General features: G+C 55.2%; 1 protein-coding gene across 2 annotated transcripts; it reads right to left on the bottom strand.

The window, feature by feature from the left end:
• Positions 1 to 230: 230 nt before the first annotated feature.
• ZNF335 (zinc finger protein 335) lies at positions 231 to 18,774 on the bottom strand. 2 transcript variants are annotated; one of them, XM_068524573.1, is made up of 28 exons: positions 18,685 to 18,774; positions 17,764 to 18,014; positions 16,181 to 16,421; positions 15,394 to 15,471; positions 14,840 to 15,145; positions 14,621 to 14,752; positions 13,601 to 13,747; positions 12,023 to 12,275; positions 11,754 to 11,931; positions 10,986 to 11,098; positions 10,049 to 10,067; positions 9,798 to 9,914; positions 9,643 to 9,719; positions 9,400 to 9,560; positions 8,438 to 8,670; positions 7,437 to 7,530; positions 7,217 to 7,311; positions 4,454 to 4,713; positions 3,394 to 3,505; positions 2,933 to 3,307; positions 2,006 to 2,148; positions 1,771 to 1,925; positions 1,545 to 1,648; positions 1,374 to 1,451; positions 1,072 to 1,155; positions 918 to 983; positions 754 to 835; positions 231 to 661 (listed from the first exon to the last, which is right to left on the bottom strand). In XM_068524573.1, exons 2-28 carry the CDS (start codon positions 17,962 to 17,964, stop codon positions 534 to 536), a joined length of 4,032 nt encoding a protein of 1,343 aa, XP_068380674.1. In that variant the 5' UTR covers positions 17,965 to 18,014; positions 18,685 to 18,774; the 3' UTR covers positions 231 to 533. The 2 variants fall into 2 exon arrangements, with proteins under 2 accessions (XP_068380674.1, XP_068380675.1); XM_068524574.1 differs by having other exon boundaries at positions 14,621 to 14,749.
• Between the last annotated feature and the right edge of the window lie 5,332 nt (positions 18,775 to 24,106).

Raw genomic sequence — 24,106 nt, 5'->3', positions numbered from 1 at the left:
CAGGGTCTGAAGGTGCTCAGTGGGGCTTTCACCAGCTTAGCCATCTCTCCCAGTATCAGGCCTCTGCCCCGAGGGTCTGCCCTACTGGGCCACTGTACTTACAGAGGCAGGCCAAGACGCACTGCGGGGCTGGGCAGCTTCCACCTCATTTCCACCCTGGGGGCTGTAGTGGGCTCCTCCTCCTTCCTAAATCCTTGCCTGGTTCTGGCTGTAGCAGCACATGGACAAAGTGAGCTGACCAAGGCTGGACTCTGGTCCCTTTATTGAGACTGAGGGCCCAGTGGGTCCATCCAAACAAAAATAAACTTCTCTCCCAAAGCCTGCCTGCAGGCTGGGGCCCCCAGCATGTCCTGGCTGGGGCCCACGGCTGTCCCCTAACCCCAGCAGCACAGGTCTGGCTCCCCAGGAGTGACAGGATGCTGGCTGCTCAGCATCTGGAGATCCTAGGTGGAGCAGTGAGGGAGTCCCAGTGGGCCCCCCACCCCGAGCAGGGCTGGCCCCAATATCCATGGTCTTCGTGGGGGCCCTGGGGCTCAGTCATCGGTCAGGGTGATGACGTCATACTCGATGCCCTGATGTTGCAGCTGTTGGATGTGTTCAGGCACTGCCTCCTCCGTGCCGAACAGGCCTTGGGCTTGGGCCATGGCAGCATCGGCCACCGCTGCCAGGGGAGGGGAAAGGATGGTGAGCCTGAGGCCCAGGAACTAGGCCTGGGCCCCAGGCCCCCAAGACTCTCAGGGTCCAGCCCCATACCTGTGACAGCTGAGTGTGCTGCAGCCTCAAGCTGGGCCTGTGTGACAAGCTGCTGGCCTGGGGACACCGGCACATACTGGATCTGGAGGAGAGAGGCAATGAGATGTAGCCTTAACAGGACCCCTACCCATGGCCCTGCTCCACCTGGTCCCGAAGGGCCCTACCTGGGACTCTTGAAGGAACGGCGCCCCTTGTTCATACTGGATGTGTGTGATCTGGCCCTCCTGTACCTGGAGAGAGGAAGCCAATCCAGTTATTCTCAAAGAAGGATGTACACTCCTCTTCTCACTCCTCACTCGCGTCCCAGGCCTGGCCTACCTGGATGTGATGGCCCTCTGGGACCACGACGTATTCCTGGGGGAGCAGGTGCTGGACTCCGTCCTGGGAGATGATGTACTGTACCTGAGGAAGGGGGGAGAAGAGGCAGGTGCTGCGGCCCCGCTCCCCGGGAGCTCAGCGAGGAAGGCAGAGTAGGGGGGTCAGGGACACCCCATCAGCAATGGCAGCTGGAGGAGTTGTTTGGAAAGTACTGTTCCCCCAACCCCCTCCTGGGAATGGGGCCTGGGGGTGGGGGGGGAGGAGGGCGGGCACTCAGGCCTGAGGTGGCGACAGCAGCTCACCTGGTTATCAGATGTCACCAGGTGCTGGACCATCTGGCCATCTGCTGTAGTGATCTCTTGGATGTAGGTGGCTTCCTCCTGTCAGGGCCAGGCCAGCTCTAGCTTCAGATTTCTGTGTGCCCTCACCCCTGCCCATGACCTGCCAGCAGGGCCCCCAGCCCAGGCTCTCACCTGATTGGTCACTGTCTGTTCCTGGGCCACAATGATGTGTTCCTGGCCCAGTGCCTGCTGTAGCCGCTCTGGGCCCAGGACCCCGTGACTGGACTGGAGCGCAGCTGGGCAGAGAGGGGTGGACGCTCGCTCAGGGGCTCCAGGGGAACCTGAGACACCCCGGCCCCACCCTGGCCCAAGGGTGCCCTCTGGGGCAGTGGCTCAGGGGGCCCCAGGCGCCACTCACTGTGCAGCGTGGCCAGCGTCTCGTCGTCACTGTTCAGGATGATGGTCTGGGTGGGGGTCTGGGCCGGGGCCCGCGCGGTCGGGGTCGCCGCCTTCCTCCCATCGGGACTGTGCAGCCGCTGGATGTGGAACTTGAGGTGCCCGTTCCGGTTGAAGCTGAGGGCGAAGGAAGGCGGCTCAGGGGCGGCCCCACCACGCGTGCCCGGCAGCGCCTGCCCGCCTGCGCCCGGCCTCACCGCTGCCCGCAGAGGTGGCACTCGAAGGGCTTCTCGTTGGTGTGGGTCAGCATGTGGCGCCGCAGATCCTTCTTGTTCTTGGAAGCGAAGCTGCACTGGTTGCACTGGTGGGGCCGCAGGCTTGAGTGCTGCGCCATGTGGGCCTGCAGATGGGGCGGAGTCAGGGCACCGGCTGGGTCAGGACAGGTGGCTCCCCACGGACAGGGGAGCCAGGGACCCCGACCTCAGGCGCGGTGGATCTGGGAGGAGCTGGGTGAGAAGTACGAGCCAGACCAAGGTCTGGCACTGCTGGGTGTTGAAGGGAAGAGCCACGGGCTCCGTCGTGAGGCCGCTCCGAAAGCCCTGTCCCCGTTGACACTCAGTTCACCCCTGTGAAATGTACAGGCTCAAAGAGGGGCCTCTGAAGGTCGCCCCCAGCTCTGACATTCTGGGTTCTGGGCCCCGCTCCCCTCACTGAGCCGCTGTGAGGATTCAGCACGCGCTCGGATCTGAGAACCGATGATTTTCGGGTGAACAGACGGAGTCCCCGGAACCTGGCCTGCTCCACACCGACCCCCACACCTCCCTGGGACCCTGTGCCCTCAGTGTTCTGGACAACTCGAATTTCCCCAGCTGCCTCATGCCACCGCCCCTCTGCTCCTGCAGGCCCAGCTCAGCCATCACCTCTGGGACGTCCCCCCAGCACCCCAAGTCCACGTGACTCGTTCCCCATCTGTGCTCTGCCGTGCGCACTTAGTTCACACCGGGGACACTGTCAGGTGTTAGTCACCGCCTGGTGTGCCTGCCCGCCAGACTGAGCCCCCCGAGAGCTGGGGCCTTGCTGAGTCATCTCTGACCCCAGCGGGGAGCGGAGGGCCTGGCCTGGGGGGGTGCTCAGTCCAGGCTTGTTACACAAACGGGTGCCAGCAGAGGGACGGGGGCACCTACCCGGACCTCGGGCCACTGGCGAGCGCTGAAGGGGCAGTCGGGGCACTTGAAGGCACTAGGCCCAGCATGGGCCCGTTTGTGGCTTTCCATCTCAGCTCGGCCGGGGAAGGCCTCGGCGCAGATCTTGCAGGAAAACTTCTTTGACGACGCAGTGGCTGCAGATGGTGGCGAGGGGGGCACTACCAGGCCCAGGGCTTTGCTGGCAGCAGGAGGTGGGGAGGCAGAGCCCTGGGGGTCCCCCACTCGGCGGGTCCTGGCTGGAGACGGGGGCTCAGGGCCGTCTCTGGGCAGCCCCCCACACTGCAGCAAGGGCCACTTGGCTCCAGAGGCCAAGGCATCTGGACTTGGGAAGGAGATGGAGCCATCTGCAGTCAGCTGTGGACAGGCAGGGGAGCGTGAGGCGCGGAGGGAGGGAGGGAGGAAGAAATGGGAAGAGTAGAGGTGACTACCCCCAGCCTCACCTCGATGTGGTGCAGCTGGGTCCCGTCGGCGGCCATGATGAAGTGGGTGCCAGCTTCTTTCAAGGTGTCACTCACAACCACGGCCTGGGCTGCCTCCCCGGGGGGCTCCTCGCTGTGGGCAGAGGAGGGGGTGGTGAGGCAGCGTTCCAGGAGAAGATGGGGGGGCCACAGGAGTCCCTTCCCCAAGAAAGGCATCAACTGAGTGACTGCCACCGCAGGTTGACCCCTGGCTCCTCCCTTTACCAGCCGAACCTCCGCTGCCTCTTGCGTAAATGGCGACCGAGCGTCCAGAGATCGTCCTTCTCAGAAGTGGTCATCCCTGCCCCCTCGATGGGCATGCTGGGGGTGGCGAGGTGAAGGGCTCCAGGGGTCAAGCCCAAGTCTGACCAGGTGGGGCAGGAGGAGAGGGCGAGTGGGGAGGCAGGACCGCAAGGACCCACGGGCCAAGGGTAAAGGGCAGATGCTGAGAGACTGGGCTGCCCAGGCGCGCCGGCCCAGGGATCCTGACTCCCATCCCAGCTGAACAATCCGCTACTTGAATTCAGGGCTTCCTCAGACTGCCCAGGGGTTCAACGAACATGCGAAACGTAAACATTTCTGCCCCAAATGTGCTCAGTGTAGAGAAAGCCAAGTGCAGCTGCAGGGCCTCCAATGTCGCTAAGGAGCCTGCGCTCGTTCCTAAGGTCAGAACTGGAAACCACCTCAGGGACCATCCCGTATAAGGAGGACGTGGGCTTTGGAACCACAGAGATCAGGGTCAGATCTACAGCCTGTCTGACCTTAGGCGAGTTACTTCACCTCCCTCCTCATTTGTAAAGAGAGGGAAACATGCATCTCGTGGGAATGGTTTAGGTGAGTTCACGAATGTCAAGTTCCTGGCACAACTTAAGTGGCTCTTGACCTCCTGAAGGGACACGACACCCCTACAGCCCAATTGTTTTACGTGTATTAGGAGTTTTACCTCCTGCCAGCTAGGCTTGGGTGGGCGGGGTCCTCATTTGACTCCCCCCAGCACACCTATAAATGGCTGGGGGGGGCTCTCGCAGGCAGCAGGTCTCACCTGTAAGGTGTGCCAGGAGCCGATGTGCCCTCCTCCATGGTGGGTGCCGTGATGACGCTGTAGCCAGCCCCGCCAAACGGCCCAGGCGCCAGGGTGATCTGATGTAGGTCCGGGGCGCCTAGCTGGCTCTCGGCGGCCGCGCTGCCCCCTGGCTCTGCCATGTGGAGGGCTACCACTTGGGGAGTGGCACCTGCTGGGGAGGGCTGCCCACCAGAGGTCGCGAACCCTGCTTCCACGTCCTCTGACTTCACCACGGCCACCTGCAACGGCACCAGCGGGCATTACGGGCGGGGTCTGTGGCAAAGGAGCTGGCGTTCATGGCCCTTTTCTATCTCAGGGCCTCAAAGCTCACCCACGGTCTGGCGGGACCCAGTGCCACCACCACGCATTCACACGAGCCCAACTGTGTGTTCCTGGCAACTGGAAAGAGAGTTAACAAGAACAGGCTAGAGCGTTACCGCCCCCCAAGGGCACTGGGTAACGTCTGGAGACATTTTTGGTTGCCACAATTGGTTGGCACGTAGGGGGCAGAAGCCAGAGATGCTGCCAAACATCCCAGACGAGCAGGACAGCCCCCCCAGCAAGGAATTATCCGGCCCAAAGTGCCAAGGGTGAGAAATCCTGAGGTAGAGGAACAAGTGGCAGACCATTTAAGAAAAAAATGCAATAGTCAGAGCTCTACCTCACATCCTACTCCAAAGCCTGCTTCAAATGTTTTAAAGATTGAAACGTAACAAATAAAACTCGAGATACATTAAAAGAAAATATGGATATTCCTATAATCCTTGGGGTGGGAAGATTTTCCTAATCATGACAGAGTATGTTAAAACCTACAAAAAACAAACCATAAAATGAGATCAGAAAACAAAGAAGCTGGGGGGGGGTGGGGGGAGATGGTATTTAATAATTCACGTAAGAGATAAAAAGTGGAGTTCCCACACATACAAACAGCCCTTGCAAAGTTATAAGAAAGAGACTAATAATTTAATGGAAAAATAGATACAGGACACAAACATACGTCAGAGAAGAAATAAAATGGTCTATGAACATACAGAAAGAAACTCGATCCCTTTTGTGATCACAAAATTATAAATTAAGACCCTGACATATACTTCCATCACATGGAAGAGATTTATAAAGACTGATGCCCAGCGCTGGCGAGGCTGTGAGGAAGCACGCTCTAGTGGTGGTCATGTAACTGACATAGCTTTTTATGAGGCGTCACGCCTTGGGACCCACTGATTCTATTTACTTCTAGGAGGCTTTTTTTTCCCCAAGTAAAAAACATGTTTATGAGCACCCGAAAATCTATGTGCACTGAAGCAATGCCTTGAGTTAATGACAAGGAAGCCACCCACGCGTAAAGGACTGACGAAATAAGCTTCAGAACATCCCTAGGACGGAATGACGTGGAGACATCAGGAAGGAGTGGACGCATGTGTGTGGCCAGGCCGTGCCTCACACGCTGCAGAGGGAAGAAAAGCTAGGCTGCCCGTGAGCGCGGATGGCGTGATCCCATTTTTTAAGGATCAAGAGGTCTCTGTGTTAGTGAGCACGTGGACAAAACTGCAGAAACGCTTATTAACCTGTTAACAGTGGAATCGGGGGGGGGGGGGGGGAGGGGGGGAGGGGAGGAACCTTAAGGACTTTCACCTTCTGAAGAGAACAATTCTTAACACTCATTTTGGGTTTCACAAGCATATGTTTTTGTAATCAGAAAAACCAACCAACCAAAATGGATGATACTGGCACGAGAACGGCAGACAGAGCAATAGAACAGAACTTGTCTAGAAACAGACTCCTGTACCCGGGGGAACCCAGTGCACGATAAAGGGGATGTTTTGAACCACTGGGGAAAACGAGAGGATTCGATTTATTGCACTGGACAACATTTGGGAAAAAAATAAACTTAGTCCCCTACCTTTCTGCACACACCAAAAGTGAATTCCAGGTGGAGTAAAAATTTAAGTGTAAAAAATGAAACCCTAAGAAGAAAATACAAACGAATGTTTATATAATCTTGAGGTGAAGAGGCCTTTCTAAGGATGATACCACAGGCAAAAACTACAAAAGCCTGACACGCTGAACTATCTAAAAATGTAAAACTTCTATACACCCCCAAATGCCACAAACTAAACCCTCTGAAGATTCTAGGTCCAACAGCAGGCTCCCCTCCACAGAGCTCTGTCCCCCAGCAGCATGTTACTGTTCCAAGTTGTTGGAATTCATCATCTCAAGCACACAGTCTCCATCTTTTCAAGAGGCTGGGAGACAGGAGGTGCTAACAAACCTCTCTCCGCCTTAGAGAAGCCTGGAGAGGTGCGGGGGAGGGGGAGGGAGAAGTAAAGATGATGAACCTGGGGGAAGATGTGCTAGGCTTAAGGTGCAAGGAACATGTGAGAGGTCGGAGCTCAAGAAAGCCTTGGGAGCCTCTGGGCTGTGGGAGGTGGCATGGAATGAGGGTGCTAGGCTAGATGGGAAGCTAGTTCACACTCATGGGCACGGGCGGTGCTTACTGCTCAGCATGGCGGAGACCGCTGGTGACTCCGGAGAGCGGAGTGGGAGAGCCTCTGCCCTCCCAGGGCCTCCCTGGCACAGCGGTCCCCCTCCTCTGCGTCTGCCCACTGGGTTTCAGTGGATCTGTCTCCCACTGACTGGGAGCTCCCTGAAGGCAGGGCACGTCTGCTCCATCACTAGCCTCCGCTCTCAGTGTCCAGCGCAGACCTCGCACCAAGGGTAAAGCCGGGCCGGGGAGGAGCTCACCTGCAGGGCCGCGCTGCCCAGCTCCCGCTGAGTGCTCATGTTCAGCAGCAGGTCCAAGGCTGTCTGTGTGGCCATGGCCGTCGACTCCTCAGCTCCTGGGTCGGGTGGGACCTGAGCCTTAGAAATGGCTGGAAAACTGGCACCCAACGCCCTCCTCCCCAGCTTCCGGCCCCCACCGGCACGAGCCCTGCCCCTGCTCCCACCGTCCCTCAGAACTCACCTTGCTGGTAGATGATGGTGGCACCACCCAGGGTGTCAGAACAGAGCAGCGGGGGGGTCTCGGGTGACTGGAGAGGTGCTGCCTCTGGGGGGATCTGCGGGGTGGGAATATGGCCAAATGTGACAGGGGGCAGCTCAGATTCAAGTGCTTTCACCAAGCACCTCCTATGTGCCAGACACTTTACAGCTATTGGCTTGTTTCATCTTCACACTCTTCAAGATATTTTCAAGATATGTACCAGCTCCATGCAACAGATGAACTGACTAAGGTTAAGGATCCCACAGCTAGTAAGTAGCAGAACTGAGACTTGAACACAAGACTATCTGACTCCAGAGCCTCTGTGTTCTACCAGCACATTGCGGTGGTCCATCTTTTGGGGAGGGGAGGGGGCAGGCAACATACTCAGCTACAAGACTATATTTCTCAGCCTCCCTTGCGGCTGGGTAAAGTGTGGCCATGTGGCTAAGCAGGAGCTTCTGGTAAAGTTCACGAGGAAGGTAAGATGGATAGATGGCGGGCATCATTTTTGCTCTTCCCCCATCCCTTCCTCCTGCTTCTTGCCTGGGATGTGGCTAGGAAGGCTGGAGCTCCTGCAGCTATATGGGACCATAAGTCAATCACAAAGATGGGAGTCACATGCCTAGGACGGCTGGGAAAAAGTACTGAGAAAGCTTGGTTCCTGATGACTGATCGAGGAGTTGCCACATCAGCCCTGGGTTGCTGACCTTTGGACTTCTTTTACATGAAGAGAATAATAAACTATCACCATAGTCAAGATACTGATATTTCCACACTCTATTACTAGCACTGGAAAGCCACCCCTACTCTGAGCTTAGGGGTGACGTATCTGTGACCTCAGCTGCTCTGCACCACAATCCAGAGAGGCAGGGGTCATTTCGCTGTACTCAGTGTGCAAGTGAGGACGCTAGGGCTGGGAGAGGCAGCGTCACACTGGCATCGCAGCCAACGCTCCTACCCCCCCGTCTGCTGCCTGAGCTTACCTCAGGAGGTCCTGGGGAGCGGGGCGGAGGTCCAGGGGCTGCGCCATGCTGCTGCTTCAGCTCCTCAATCTGCTGCAGAGAGAAGAAGGGGCGACGGCGGGAAGGGGGCTCCTCAGGGTGGCGCCGCCCCCACTCCTCAAAGCTGCTTGCATGTCGGCACCGTACGTGCAGGCGGAGGTTCTTCTTGTGTCGCGTGCTGAAGTGGCAGTACTCACAGGCAAAGGGCTTGGCCCCTGCAGGTACATGTGTAGGGATGCTTGGGCTTGCCCACCCCCTCTAGGAAGCCTTCTGTGACCCCAAGATCGTCTCCAACTGATTCACTCCCTGCGCTGTGTTCCCAAGCTCAGGGAAACCCACGCTCTGTGCATGCTGGTGTGCCAGGACAGGAACGAGCCAGGTCTCCCTCTGCGCTAACAGCCTTCCTCCGAGTGCCCATTTTCAAGGTCAGGTGACCACATACTTCTCTTATGACTCATCTCCCGAAGTGTCCCCCCCCCCAACCCCGCTCTCTCTCTTCTTCCCCAGTGTGTCTGCCAGAGGGCTAGGCACCGAGGAGGAGAAAGAACCAACTTTTGTTGTCCATCTTCTGTGGGCCAAGATGTGATGCTGCTTTAGCGGCTTCCTCTGTCGAGGGCAGCGCCTATGTAAGACCTCTCTCAAGCCCCAGCGCCCAGAACAGACAGGGCTCAGGGAACAAATGGAACTCACTTTTATAACAACCCCATGGTTGGTACTTCTGATTCTCTCCTTTCACAACTAAGAAAGGCTCAGAGAGAGCCAGCAACTGGCCCTGGGCCACACAGAGAAGAGCTGGCTGAGTTGGAACCTCAGCTGAGGTTAGAGTGACAGTCCCAGGGGGGATTCCCTGCAGTAGGAGGGCTGGGGCTGCCGAGGGGGATGAAGAGGACAGAGCTGAGCCTCCGACAGGGGGCCACGGTGTGTTGGGGGGTGGCTGGCCTGACCTGTGTGCTTGACGGCCACGTGGGACAGCAGGAAGTCCTCTCGGAAGGTGCGGTAGGGGCAAAAGCTGCACTTGAAGGGCTTGTCGCTGACGTGGGAAAGCTGGTGGTTCAGCAGCGCCTTCTTGTCCTCACAAACGAACTCGCAGAACTCGCACTTGAACCTGGAGGTGGTCGGAGCGGGGAGAGCTCAGCGACAGGGCGCGGTGGGGCACCGCAGCCCCAGGGGCCTCGTCGGGGATGTACCTGCGGTTGGCGACGGCCTGGATGTGCGTGAGCAGGTGCATCTTGAAGGTGTAGCGCTTCTTAAAGGACTTTCCACACTGTGCGGGGTGGCGAGGCGGGTCAGACGAGGGAGCCCCCAGGCGGGCCCCCTGCCCCCAGCCCCCAGCCCCACCCACCTTGTCACACATGTGGGGCTTCTCGGTGCTGTGCGTCTTCATGTGTTGCGTGAGTCTCTTCTGCATGGGGTAGACACGGCCACACACAGGGCAGGGGAAGGAGCTCAGCTTCGGGGTCTGGGAAGGGACAGAAGGGGCCGGGCGGAGAGAAAAGGGGAGGAGAGAGGGTGAGACCGTGCCTCCCCCCCACCCCACAATGCCCCAGCCACCCTCAAGCAGGCTCCCTTCCCGGCCTGGGGCCCCAGACTCACCGGGTCTGGCCTCTTCTTCCTGGGGGAGAAAGGCACAGGAGTCAGACCATCTTATCCCCAAGCCCACCCCAGACCCTCTCCCACTGACCAGACCCAGCCTCAGCCCTGACTGTCCTCAGCCCTGACTGTCCTCAGCCCCGACCCAAGCCCCTTTCCCTTAGAACAGTATTCCCCCAACTGGAGTTCGCTGGGGAAAATGCCAAGAGGTGTGCTGTAAATAAAGTTTCAAAGTCAACTAACTTTAGGAACAGTGCATTCTCTTTCTCTCTCTCTCTGTCTCTCTCTCTCTCTGTCACAAAATGCATTTGCATTTTAAAGGCTCTGAGAAGTCCTGCAGGGAAAAGAGCTGTTGAACCAGGTTTTCGACCTGGTGTCCCTAATCTTACGTGGACATAGAACTCCCCCTCCCTTTTTATTTTTTTTAAAGAAACACTTAAAAGCGGGAATTCCCTGGCTGTCCAGTGGTTGGGACTCAGCGCTTCCACTGCCGGGGGCCCGGGGTTCAATCTCTGGTCAGGGAACTAAGATCCTGCAAGCCACACAGTGATAATTCAGTGAACAATCACTAGGCCCTTGAGGATTTTTGTTTTTTCCACCCACTTGTCCTGCATCTGCCCTATCAGTGCCGTGAGAGATGGAGTATGGACGTGGAGCCTGGAAGACCTTCAAATCATTTTCTGAGACCCTTTAGGTACACAATTTCCTTTAATCACCTCAATAATGACTGTCCCCAATTTACAAAGCTCGAAGCAGGAGAGACCGAATAAGGGACCTCTAGACCCTGACACTGCCCTGTTCTGAGCCAAGTGATCTGGGATGAATCGCCCTGCCTTTCCCACATCTGTACTGTGCTGCGAAGCAGGCTGGCCCCGAGCAGGGGCTCAGTAAGGGGGAATCCGTGGTCACCCTGGGCCTCCACTTCCCCACCCCCACTGACCGGTCCCGGCTATGCACGGCTGCGTGCCGGATGACGTCCTTCCGGTAAACACTGGTGTAGCTGCATTCGTCACACTTGTAGGGCTTACTGCCCATGTGGTTAAACATGTGCTCCTGGGAGAGAGGCAGAAGGACAGGGGGCTGGGGTACAGCCTCCCTTCCTGCCCACCCGCCCTGTGCCTACAGCCGTAGAGTTGCCCCCTCCCCACTGCACCCCGGAACAACCCCCGCTCCCCACCACTACTGCAGGGGTCCAGAGGACAACTTCTAGGTCCGGGTCTGAGGGAGGAAGCGCTGCGTGCAGGAAGCACAGGGGCTCTGGCCATCTGTGCCCGAGCCACCCCCGACCCCCACCCGCAGCCAGCTCTGCCTCACGTTGGCCAAGCCAAGCTGCGGTTTCCTGCGTCAGTAAAATGGGGCTCTCAACACCTATGACCTTGTCGGGCTACGTGAGATCATAAAAAGGAACCCCTTTCTTGAGACACGTTACCGCCACCTGCTGGGAGACTTTCTAACACACTGAATTCGATTAAAGCAGTTGCACTGCCATCTGCCAGGTGCGGTGGTAGTGAAGCAAGTCTAAGTCTATGTCATGCCACTATGCAGCGTGAGGCCTACCACAGTGTGCCCTCGGCCCAGACGCGCACCCTGACACGGGGCAGGAGGGTGACCGCGGGTGCCCGTGACCTCCACTCCCCCTCGGGGCCTTCTCCCATCCAGCGTCCCTTCTCCCCCTGCCCTCCCGCGCCTCCGCTTCCCTCGGCCGCACCTTGAGCGAGGACCAGCGGCGGGAGCGGTAGCTGCACTGCAGGCACTTGAAGAGCTGGGGGTTGCCAGCCTCGTGGGAGTTGACGTGGAAGCGCAGGTCCTCGTGGGACAGGAAGCGGGAACCGCAGATGCGGCACAAGAAGGGCCGCAGGAGGGGTTTGGGCGACTTGTAATAGTACCTGCCAGGAGGGTGTTGGGGAGAGGTCTGGCTGGGCCAGGGGCCTGGCCACTTCCCCCTGCCCCCAGCCCTCATCTCTGCTCGCCGCGTACTTGCGGTATTTCTTGCCGAGGAAGCGCCTGGAGGGTCGCCCACGGCGGCGGGGCGGGGCGTCGGGCTCGTCCTGGCAGGACGGTGCTGCGTTCTCCACATCTGACTGGCTCACGCCGGGTTCCACGGGGGGCCGATTGGCCTTGCCCAGGGCCACCAGGCGTCCCGGGCCTGAGGAGCTGGGTGCCTCGGGGTCTTGTGGCTCCGCAGGGCTCTGTCCAGTCTGGGAGCTGACCAGAGGCTCTCCTTCCACACCTGCCATGGACACACCAGGACAGATGTGGACAGCTGTGCCAGAGGCCAGCCAAAATATCCTCCCCCCCACACACTGTCACAGACCACTGATGGGCCCGTCAGGTCACAGGACAGACGCAGGCAGCCCGTGGTTAGAGGGCAGCGTGGACATATGCCCCCTCCTGCAGCTGACGGGCTGTTAGCACAGCACGACTTAAATGGGACAGTCTGGAGCAGCACTGGGAGAGCTGGGACCTCGCGGCCAGGAGACCTGCGGGTAGGCTAAGCTCTGTCATCGACTTGCTGTGTGTTCTCAGGCAAAGCCACTCCCCTCTCTGAGTCTCATTTTCCCCATCTGTCAAATGGATATAATTGTTGCTCTAGCGACCTCATGGGAACGTTCTAAGGTCTGGGGAGCAACAGCAACACTTAAACACTGGTTTTCCCAATGGAGGCTGGGTAGTTGGAGGGCAGACGGGGGGAAGGGAAGAGACATCACCGCACACACTCGCAAAGCCTCTGACGTCTGAACATCCGAATGCGTTACGTATTCAAAAACACTAACAGCATTTCAATGTAATGCTTAAAAAATTCAAAATTCTATGCTACAGGCAATGCGGGTAACATTTTGTTTCTTAATGGGGTGCCAGGTTATTCAGGTGTGTTCACTTTGTGAAAATTCACTGAGCTGTGAATTAACTAAGCTGATTCACTTAGCATACATGTGCTTTTCCACACATACACTTCAGTAAAAAGTTATTTGAAAAAGAAGACTAAAAAATACAACACCCACAACCGCATGTACAAAAACAGCTACCGTGTATTTTTTCCATGTCTAGTTAAGCCTTAAAAAACGATCCTAAGAGGCGGGTGCTATCACCTCCATTCATAATAAGGGAACGGGAGATTCAAGAGGCAAAGTAACATGCTCCAGGGCACACAGCTGGTAGGTGGCAGAGCCGGCATTCATGCCCACGGCGGGTCTTTCCTGTCCCCGGCTTGTAATGCTCCAAGTCCGTGCTTCTCCAACATAGTCTCAGGCCTCAGACTTGTTCTCATTTTAGTAATAATTCTTAAAACTTATCTTATTAGTTCAGTTATAAATACTCAAACTTCCGTGCTGTGACAACTTACCACCGAAAAGCCTTTTCAGAAAGCTGCTATATCCTAACTCTCAAGCTTGGTATGGGAGAGCTTTCCCCTTTACGAGGAGGCCTGCAGGTCACCCGGGTGGGTCTGAGATGTGCTGCTCTGCAAGCACGTCTGCAAGGGCTCCATGGAAGCAAGCGGGGAACGAGGCCACCCCTGGGCCCCACCGCACAGCCCCTCCCACAAGTAAGTCTCACCGTCCAGGAGATCCGAGGTCTCCAGGCGAGGCAGCTTCCGGGGCCGGCCAGGTCTCCTGCGGGGTCTCGGTGTACTGGGAGTGGGGCGCTGGGGCCGTAGCTGCCGCCCCCGGGGCTCATCCTCAGCAGGGTTATAGTCGCTGTCCTCTGTGGGGACAACAAAAGAGGGGCATCAGCCTTGACCTTTCAGCCCTGACCCCTTGCCAGCTTCCCTGGAAAGAGGCCCACTTCCCTTTCCCTGCCTGCTCCTCCCTTCAAACCCACCAGTGATGCCTCCTCCGGGAAGCCCTCCTGATGTCCCCCTGGCTAACTGTGAGCGCCACTCTCTGGTCCCTGCAGTCCTTTCTCTGTACCTTCCCTAACACCTACCACTAGCTCAGATGGCACCTTTATGTGAATCAGAAAAAAACACTCCTTCCTCAATACACTTTACGGCCATTGTTAGAAAACAGTTGTCTAGTCACTCCAGTATACAAAGTAGGACTATGCTATCCACTGAGGGAGCCACTAGCTCCCTGACTAGCCATATGTGGCTACTGAGCAGTTGAAATATGCCTAGTCTAAATGGAGCCATAATTAAGTATAAAATACACATCAGATTTCCAACAATTAGTATGAAAAAAAACCGTAAAACTTACTAATAACTTTTCATAATCATTGCATATTGAAATAATAATACTTTAGACATAATGTGTAAATAAAATATATGACTGAACTTAAATTCATCTTTTTTTTACTTTTAACATGACAACAAAAAACACACGTGGTTTCCATTCTATTTCTGCTAGACAAATGTGAACGTGACCCTCTTAGACACAGTACTATTTTTCAGCGCATGGCCCGTACAGCTGCACACAAAGCTCCTGGTCCCAGAGCTCCAACTCCTCTATCTTATGCTGGAGGCACTCGTGGCTGCGTGTGCGCCAGTTCCTCTTCCCTGGCCCTCCCTACAGGCCACAGGGAGCTCGGTATTTGCAGATGTGGGTGTGGGTGACAGGCCCGAGAGCCACGGTAGCCTACCTTCCAGGTCATCGATGGCGCCGGCGTCTATGATGTCATCATCGTCTTCCTCCTCTGGGCCCTCTTCCTCCTGGGTCCTGGCGGAGGCGCCCCACTTCCGCAGACGTCCCTTTTTTCCGGCGGCAGCGGCTGCTGGCGGTACAACAAGCTTGCCGCGTCTGACTTTTGGCACCCCAGCCCCACCTGTGCAGGCGGCCAGGCAGGCCACCGTCAACGCACCTGGGCAGAAGTGCCGCTCCCGCATGTGGCGCAACAGTGTGGCCTTGGCGCTGCTCCGGTACTGGCACATCTTGCACTTGAACTGCTGCACCACCACCACCTCCATCATGGCCTCCAGGCTCTGCAGGTCTGGCTCCTCGGCGCCAGAACCCAGGCGTGGCTGCGCTGGGGAGCTGGGCCCACCCTGCACCTCCTCAGGTGGCTCCAGGCACGTGGATGTGGATGTGGGGCCATCGGCTAGAGCCTCGATGGCTGCCAGGCTGTGGGCCAGGGTGGAACTGGACATCGGTGATACCATGGGGGCCCCTGGGAAGGTGAGGGAATCAGAGGGAAGGAAGTGGAGGGGGAGGCCGGCCACGAACTACAGCTGCCCTTCCCAGGGAGGCCCAGGGATCCTAGAACCCCACTCCCCACCAGAGTAACAGTGGAGGAACTGAGAGGCCCAAGGCACTGGAGAAGCTGCCAAGATCACACAGTGAGTCTATGGCAGAGCCTCCCTGTCCTACTCCCCCGCCCACGGCAGGGTTCCCTGGGTCTGGCGCCTGGATTCTTACCATCGTCTGGTCCCTGCAGGATCAGGTACCGTGTGGTCTCGGAACCACTCCCCTCAGCACTGGTCACGGTGATGCAGCCTGGGCAGAGATGTGAGAAGGGGATGCACAGCTGATAAGGACAACTGTCACTGCCCACACTCATTCTGACTCACCCGTGCGACTGAGTCCGCTGCCCCATTGCCCACTTCCCGTCCAGGGCAGGGCTGTTGAGAGGTCTGCTGTGTGTGACATGCTAGCCCAGTAGCCAGTCCACAGCTGCCCACCTTTAACCATTAAAGGAGGACTGGCTTTTCAGGCCATCCCAGGGCTTTTCCAGGTGCTACAACCTTTACACGGATCATTAATAATAAAAAGTAGTTTGGTAAATCATGAGCACCCGCTCTGGAGTCACTGTCTGAGCTCATGCCCCAACACTTGCTGATGACAGCGGGTACGTTAGTTTACATCCTCTGTGCCTTGGCTTTCTCATCCAGACTGTGAGAACAATAACAGCATCTACCTTTTGGGGTTACCAAGAGAATTAATGAACTACTGCAGGTAAAGTATTTAGAAGAGACTCCGGTACAAAGTTAGGTATCACTGTTTCTATATTTATTGAGTGCTTTCACATGCCAGGAACTATACCGTACTATCTCATTAAATCCCCACATCGTTTACCACTATGAAACGGGGTTACTGTTTCCATGTTACAAACTCAGAGTGGTAAGGTTATCTGCCTGAGTCTGCACAGCTGGTTCTGCAGGGAAACCCTTATGGGGCAACTCTTGCCCCCTGTGGCCTGACTCACTCTGGATGAGGTCGGGCCCGATGGTGGACTCGATGATCTTGTCAATGGCCGAGCCCAGGTCTGAGGAAGAAGCCGTGCAGTCGGACACCAGCATGTTGGGGTCTGGGAGTGCGCTGGAGTGCACCAGGGCTGGGAGGCCACCTGTCACCCCTGCCACTGGCCCGTGGGAAACAGAAGATGAATCAGGGAGGTAGCCATGGGGCAGGGGGTCTGTGCTGGAGCTGCTCTCGGATACCTCCTCCTGGGGGATAGGAAACAGGCAAAGGGGGAGTTTAGGAGCCAGTAATGGGGCAGGGCAGGCTGCCCCCCACCCTGGCCCAAGGACGTGGTGGGTGGAGTCACCCATGCCCTCATACTCATTGAGGACCAGTGAGAGAAACCCTCTAGTCACAGACACCCCCAAGCACAAGCGCCAGGGTCCCTGGCTCCGGCCAGGTACAAGGCCCCACGTTTCCCACACCTCACACAACAGCCAGGTGAGGTTATTCTCGTCAGGCTTTCAAATAAGCTGTTCCCTCTGCCTGAAACGCTTCCTAGCATCACACCGTGGCTAACTCCTACTCAGCCTTCTCACTGCCGTTCAGCTGGTACCTCTCCTGGGAAGCTGACCCTGACCCCCAAAGCCAAGTTAGGACCTCTCCATCCTCAGTGCTATAGTCGCCTGTGTCCTGCCATCGCATTATGGTTCACTCTGCAATGTTACGTCTGCCAGGTCAGACTCCATAAGGGCCAGGACCACATCTCTCTTGTCTCCTGCTGTATCCCCTGGGTCCAGCACAAGCTGGGCACATGCTAAGTCCATCTCTGCTGAATTAATAAAACCCCTGGACCCCAAAGTGGGGGCTACTGTTGTGCACCTCTATAATGTGATGTCCTGAAAATGATCACTATCTTGCAGACAATGACAACGGTAATGGCTGATACTTATTGGTTGCTTAACATGTGCTGAGCCCTGTGTTAATTGCTTTGCATATATTAATTCATTTAGTTCTCAAAAAAAAAAAAAACCTATTGAGGCAAGTATATTTATTATGCCCACTCTACAGATGAAAAAACTAACAGCTAAAAGTTTGGGTAGCTTATCTAAGATCACAGAGCCAGGAGGTGGCAGAGCCAGGAGACTATTTTACAAAGCGTTTCCAAGAAAATGTCTGGTGGTTGCTCACAACAGAGCACCCTCAGGAGTAGGTACTTCTGCTCCGTTTTAAAGATGGAAGACCGAGGTTCAAAGAGGTGTCCCAGTGAATCAGTGGTACAGCCAAGACTTGAACCAGGTCACCTGCATCCCAAATAGTGAGGACAGTGGGTAGTGCAGTGGGTCAGCCCACAGCCTAGATTTGAATCCTGGCGCTGTGTCTCAGTTTGCTCCTCTGTAAGATGTGGAAAACAGTGGTATGTGCCTTACAAGGTATGAGACTTAAATGAGAAAATCCACGCTAAGGGCCTGGCATGGTGCCCGGCTCACAGTAAACCATAAACAAATATTAGCTATAAGCAAGCCTTGCTGGCTTCTTCCCCTTGGCCGCCAGGCCCTGCTGCCTGCGGTCCCTGCCACCACCCACGCCGGCCAGCAATGTCCATACCAGAGAGCTGGTGCCGCGGTCCGAACTCTGCCCCACGCCAGAGTCGTCGGCCTCGGCTGGCCCCGGAGCGGCCGCGGCGTCGCTGCTGTCGGCCGACACGGCTTCCGAGGTGCCCACACCCAAACCGCTCTCAGAGGGCTCCTCGGGCCGGCCAGGACCAGGGGCCGCGTCGCTACTGCTCTCCACCTCGTTCTCCTCCATCGGCTCGGGGGGCGGCCTGACAGGGGGGCCCAGGGTCCGGGGCCTTCACTCTGCGAGAAGAGGTGACGGGGGCTGGAACAGGTGGGCTTCATCCCGGGTCCCCGCGGCGCACCCAGCTGCACCCATATGCCCATTTCGCAGATGCAAACACTGACTCGCCGACGGGGCGGGGCTCTCTAGTGTATTGCGAGGGGAGCTTCGGGAAAACAGTACCAGGAAGCCTTGCCTCCCAGTCTCGGGTCCTTCCCCCATCCCCGGAGGGTGGTCCGTGGCGGGTAATCTTGACCCTTTTCTCCTCCCCTCCATGATTCCCGCAGAGTGGTTCACTCTACGGGCCCCGTCCGGGCTCAGTGGTTCAGCCCTTCGGTCCCCCGAGTCCCCCCGGGTGCAGAGGCTGTGGTACAGCCCGCAAGCCCCCTGGGTCAGCGGCTCGCTCCCCCCTCCCCTGGTTCCCGTGCGGAGGGAGCTGACAGCGACGGTCCCGGGGCCTGGAGACTCGGGGCTGTCCCCGGCGCTGCCTGAGCTCCAGGCCCGACGCCATCTTGTGGCGGCTCCGGGTTTCCGCTCAGGCAAGTGCGAGAGCGACTAAAGGGCCTGGGACCCCGGGGCCCTGTTCGGACAGCCCCGCCGGCCCGGGACCTCGCCCCCGGGTATCCCCGCAGTGTGGCTCCACTTCACGGCAGGGTGCAGTGTGGCGACCTGACTCCACCCGTCGCTCACCTGATGCTTTCGTAGCCGCGTTCCTCTCCGACTCCGGCATCGACGAAGTCGCCATCCTCTTTCCCCCGCTGCGGAGGGACCCATCGGCCTTCCGTAGGCCGGGACTACTTCCTACGCCGGCCCGGAGAAAGGCTTCCAGTGTGCCGGGAGGTGGCCCCGAGGTCTCAAAACCATACTAGAGTTCTCAGAGAATATAGGATTTTACATGTCTCCTAGTATGGGTGACGGAGTCCGCTATGGGTTGGGAGCTACTTTCTCTCCGGCGGAGGAATACATAGGAGTGGCTACGTGACGTCACTGCTGGGTCCCTTCCCTGGGCCGCAGGGCTGGGCGCGGCTCAGGCTGGCCCCACGTCCGGGGGCGAGGCTCCCAGTGGCCTGGCCACGCCCTTCCCGGAACAGCTCAGAAAAGCGTGAGACTGGGATGTTTTGGCTCGGTGGGAGAGGAGTAAATGTTACCGGTCTTTTCGCCTGGCTTTCAGCCGATTATTTTACGCTCTCAATCGAACCCAATCAAATCCTTCCCGATTAGGTTTGACGTGTCCTGGAAAGAGGGGAGCATATAATCCTTGTTTTACCGATGGGGAAACTGAGCCCCCGAGATGGGAAGTGGCTGGTCCAACGTCACATCTAGTAAAGGGACTTGGAATGCAAGCCCCGATGGCTGGAGTTGGGGAAATGGAGAAGAGTCAGTGCAGGGCCCTTACTGAGCTCTGTACACGTATTTGTTAACATAATAGAGCTGGGAAGTCAAGGCATTCTCCATAGCCTTCCTCTGCTCAGTGTAGATGTATTTAAAGGTCTGCAGCCTTTCAGAAAGGTATGACCGTCCTTCTGATGCCCGAAATGCCACTTTTGGCAACACCCTCTGCTTAAGCCTTTTTAGCATTTTGCGCAGGAACCTGGCGCCCCGGCTTGTCCTGAAGTCTCTGCGTTGCATAAGTTGTTTTCGTCGATTGAAAAATACAAATTTGGCGGGGGGTGGGGTGGGGAGAGCGGGGAGAATCTAAAAAAAATCCTGCAAAGAAAACCTATTTTAAAAGATAGGGTGCTTTGAGCTGTTATGATTTGTTGCACCTGAGTATGAGGGGGTTTCCCTGCTCCTTTCCTAGGAGCAGGTTTTGTTAGGGGGAATAGAGCATGAGGTCTCTGGATTGGCTATGCCTCCTCGTTCCCCCTCACCCCCATTCAGCAGGACCAGGCCGCCGAGCAGCCCTGGAAAGCTGGGTGAACAAGGGCATGACAGCAGGTTGGTTTTGTACCCACCAGGCAGTTTTCCAACGTGAACTTGATTCCTCAGCCCTACAGAGCCACCTTCAACCCCCATTCCATGGGAGTAGGATGTATCCTGCCTCCAAACAAGTCACCTCCCTCAAGGATGTCAGGGTACTCAGGAGTAGCTGCACACCACCCAATCCCATCCCCAGCCCAACTAAGGCTTAATCCTAACCTTGGCCTTTGCCACCACCTTTGCACAAGATTGCAAAATATCATGATACAGAAGGTAATAGCTTCGTCATGGAGCTCAAGACCAGAGAGGGAAAGCTCATGGCCCAAGGTCATGACTCCTTGAAACAATATATCAGAATTCTTCCATTACAAAGAGAAGGAAGCCAGCCTGGTTTTCTGACTGCCAATCAAGGGTTCTTCCCACCAGAACATGCCGTGTGTAGTTCTGGCCTCAGCTTTGATGGGGAGATTTCTAGAAGCAGTGAAGGGGCTCTGGGTCAGAAGGACGTTCAAGTAGACCGTTAAGAGAAATGCTGAGGAGAGGAGCCAAGAGGAAAAGAAGAGGGAAGGCATTTTCCATGAGCACCTACCACATGTACCACGTGCCAGGCACTGCACATGTGCTTTGCTGCATCAGGGAAAGCAAAGGGGTTGCTTAAGGAATCAGGGGTTGTTATAGTCTTCCAATGTAGAGAGGAGGAAGCTGAAACTCAGAGAGGGGAAGTGACTTGTCCAAGGTCACACAGCCTAAAGAATAGAGCTGGCATATGGAGGCAGGTCTCTGATTCTAAAGCCTCAAGCAATTTAGGTACCATGTGAAGTATGCATAGTAATCATAATACTTAAGATATTCTGTGCCAGAAATAGAGATACAGATGTAGAGAACAAACGTATGGACACCAAGGGGGGAAAGTGGCGGGGAGGGTGGTAGTGGGGGTGGTGGTGGGATGAATTGGGAGATTGGGATTGACATGTATGCACTAATATGTATAAAATGGATAACTAATAAGAACCTGCTGTATAAAAAATAAGTAAAATTCAAAAATTCAAAAAAAAAAAAGGATATTCTGTGCCTGTGACTGTACTAGGCACTTTACCTACATTATTTTATCCTCACAACTACTCTATGAGGTAGTTGCCATTATTATTTCCATTTTAAATATGAGAAAACAGGCATAGGATCGTAACCGAATCTAAGTAAGGGTGGAGCTAGGATTGAAAATCAGGCAATCTGGCTCTAACCTCTGCACTTTTTTTTTTTTTTTTTTTTTTTTTTTGCAGCACCGAGCAGCTTTTGGGATCTCAGTTCCCCAGTTAGGGGATCCAACCTGGGGCCCAGGAGTGACAGTGCTGAGTCCTATCTACTGGACCACCAGGGAATTCCCATAACCTCCACACTTTCTGATTGCTGTACTATTTCTGTAGTATTTCTCATGTAGTTATAATACTACTACCTGATTCATATATATATATATATATTTGGGGCTTTTTGTGTTTTTTTGGTTTTTTGGGTTTTTGTGGCCTCACCACATAGCTTGCAAGATCTTAGATCCCCGACCAGGGATTGAACCCATGCCCCCTGCAGTGGAAGCGTGGAGTCCTAACCACTGGACCACCAGGGAATTCCCTACCTGGTTCTTAGTTGATCCTTTAACTCTCTTTTCCTGAGCCAGGCAGCTTGGTTACTATTTTTTCCCGTTTTACAGATGAAGAAACAAGCCCAGAGAGAGAAAATTACTTGCTTAAAAGCACACAGCAAGTTTCCTGGTTCTAATGGAAAGGGCTGGGATTCTAGGCCAGATCTCCTGCAGCAAATAATAATCATACTAGCAAATGCTGACTGAGCACTTACCAAGTACCAGGTGCTTCATATGCATTTTTAAACTGTATTCATCACAACAACCAGAGATCCTAGGTACTCTCAATAGTCCCAGGTTACAGATGAGGAAACGGAGGCTCAGGAGCAGTGAAATGACTAGTCCAAGGTCATGCGCTTGATGGTCAGTAGAGCTGGGATTGAAACCCTCGTTTCCTGACTCCCGGCCCAGTCCAGTGCTCCTTCCACTGTGCTAGGTGCCCCAGGAGGGCAGCAGAGCTCAGAGCAGGCAGTCAGCAGGTGGGTGCTCTGGGGCGCATCTCTACCTTCTCTTTCCGTGTCACTGCCATCTATGGGTTTAGCTAAACCTGTTCTTAAAAGACCTATTTATAGCTTAACACTGTACCACCGCTCGGGATAATGAGTGCCTTAAGTTGACTCCCCATGGTGTAAATTAAGTCTTCGTTTTATTCGTCCTAAATCTTTCTCTGTCAGGATTGGAGGGAGAAAGGGGAAGTGGGTAAAGGCCCTAGGACCAGAACGCTTAGATTCAGAAAACAGGCTCTAGTCCAAATAGTGTTTGCCTAATGCTGGCAATTCCTGAGACCCAGGCAGCAGGTGACATTTATGCAAACATCTCATCTGATCATTACAGAGATATGAGGGGTAGGCAGCGCCTGGATTTTCATGTCTTTTAATCTGCCTTATTTCCTGTGATATTCCCAACACTTAGCACAGTTTTGCAGTCACAAGGAGCCTACTTAGCACAGTTTTGCAGTCACAAGGAACCTACTAGATACCTATTTGTTGAATGACTGGATGAATCTCCTTTTTTAAAAAAAATATTTATTTATTTAGTTTTTTGGCTGTGCCAGGTCTTAGTTGCAGCATGTAGGCTCTTAGTTGCGGCGTGTGGGATCTAGTTCCCAGACCAGGGATCAAACCCAGGCCCCCTGCATTGGGAGCACGAAATCTTAGCCACGGGACCACCAGGGAAGTCCTGAACCTCCAGTATATAGACAAGGAAACAGAGACACAATATCAGCGGTCTGGCCAGGAAAACAAGAGGAGGGCCAGATGATTCTAAAGAGGAAATCTAATTTAGAGAATTAGAAACAAAGTTGTTGGAAGGGCTGAAAGAGTGACTAAGGGAAATTGAGGCAAGCAAACCTGAGATTAGCAACTCAGGAAAGGCATGCCCTCCCGGAGGGCTAGCACTATAAAGAGGGGAGATGGTACTACCTAGACCAGGAACTGGGGCCACCCAGAGAACAGCAGGAACCACAGTGGGCCTTTCTAGCAGGATCTGAAACCACGGAGGAGACACTGTAGCTACTGAAACCACAGCTCTCTCCCCCTGCCCTCCCCAAGACTGAGAGAGGTGGGGAGAAATACCTCAGCTTTTCCCTTCTTCTTACTCTCTGATCTCTCACCAAAGCTTCCCACTGGCTGAACGGAGCCAGAAGTTAGTTGGCAAGGGAGCCCAGGAAACATGGTTTGCCATATGAAGTGGAGGAGGGCAGAGAATGGATTTGAGATTAAACAGAAAAATTGGCCTCAATAGTCCCATACCTAGGAAGAGGCCACGTCATGTATGTGTTGTCAGGCAACCCCCCTCTCCACAACTCCATATGATTCTTCTAGGCTCTTCGCCTTTCCACATCCACCTTAAGCATCACCTCCTCCAGGAAGCCTTCCAGGACTCCTTCCCAGTGGTTACTATCTCCCTAGTGTGAGTTCCCCTAGTATACTATATGTGTCACTGTCATAACATATACCACAGTGCGAGGCTGCCAGTTACCCACTGGCTTCCTCAATAGATTGAGCCTCTCAAGGCCAGACCTGAGTCTGATTTGTTTCTCTGCTGGGAAGAAAATGGTTGTAGAATGAGTCAGCTCTTGGTAGGGGTGATGTGGGGTCTGGAGTCAGGCCAAATCTTGGCTCCAAATATCCCAGCACCTACATTTATATGTTGTGTGACCTTGGACAGCCTTCATTCCCTCTGAGTCTCAGTTCCCTCATCTGTAAAATGGGAACAATAGAAACTTTGAGGGTAAGAGGGAGACTCTATGGCAGTGCAGTGAAGCTCAGCCTCTGGGATCAGACTGTCTGCAGTCAACCCCCAGCCCCTCTTTGTGTTACTTAACTCTCCACGTCTGTTTCCTCACCTATAAATTAGAGATGATATTAATACTTAAGATGGAATCTGAGAGGAATTTATGAAACCATGAATGGGAAACAGTGTGAGTGCTCAGGAAGTGGGCCTAGTAGCATCACGGATGGTGCTTAGCCCCAGGGCTGAACATTGAATAGGTAAGTTCTCAATGATATACATCAAACAGGGATCTTGTCTTGTTTACCACTGTTGCCCCATTAC

The sequence above is a fragment of the Eschrichtius robustus genome, chromosome 16 (assembly GCF_028021215.1).
Source record: "Eschrichtius robustus isolate mEscRob2 chromosome 16, mEscRob2.pri, whole genome shotgun sequence".
Lineage (NCBI taxonomy): Eukaryota > Metazoa > Chordata > Mammalia > Artiodactyla > Eschrichtiidae > Eschrichtius > Eschrichtius robustus.
Note: the sequence above shows the minus strand (reverse complement) of the source record. Positions and strands in the feature narration are given on the sequence as shown.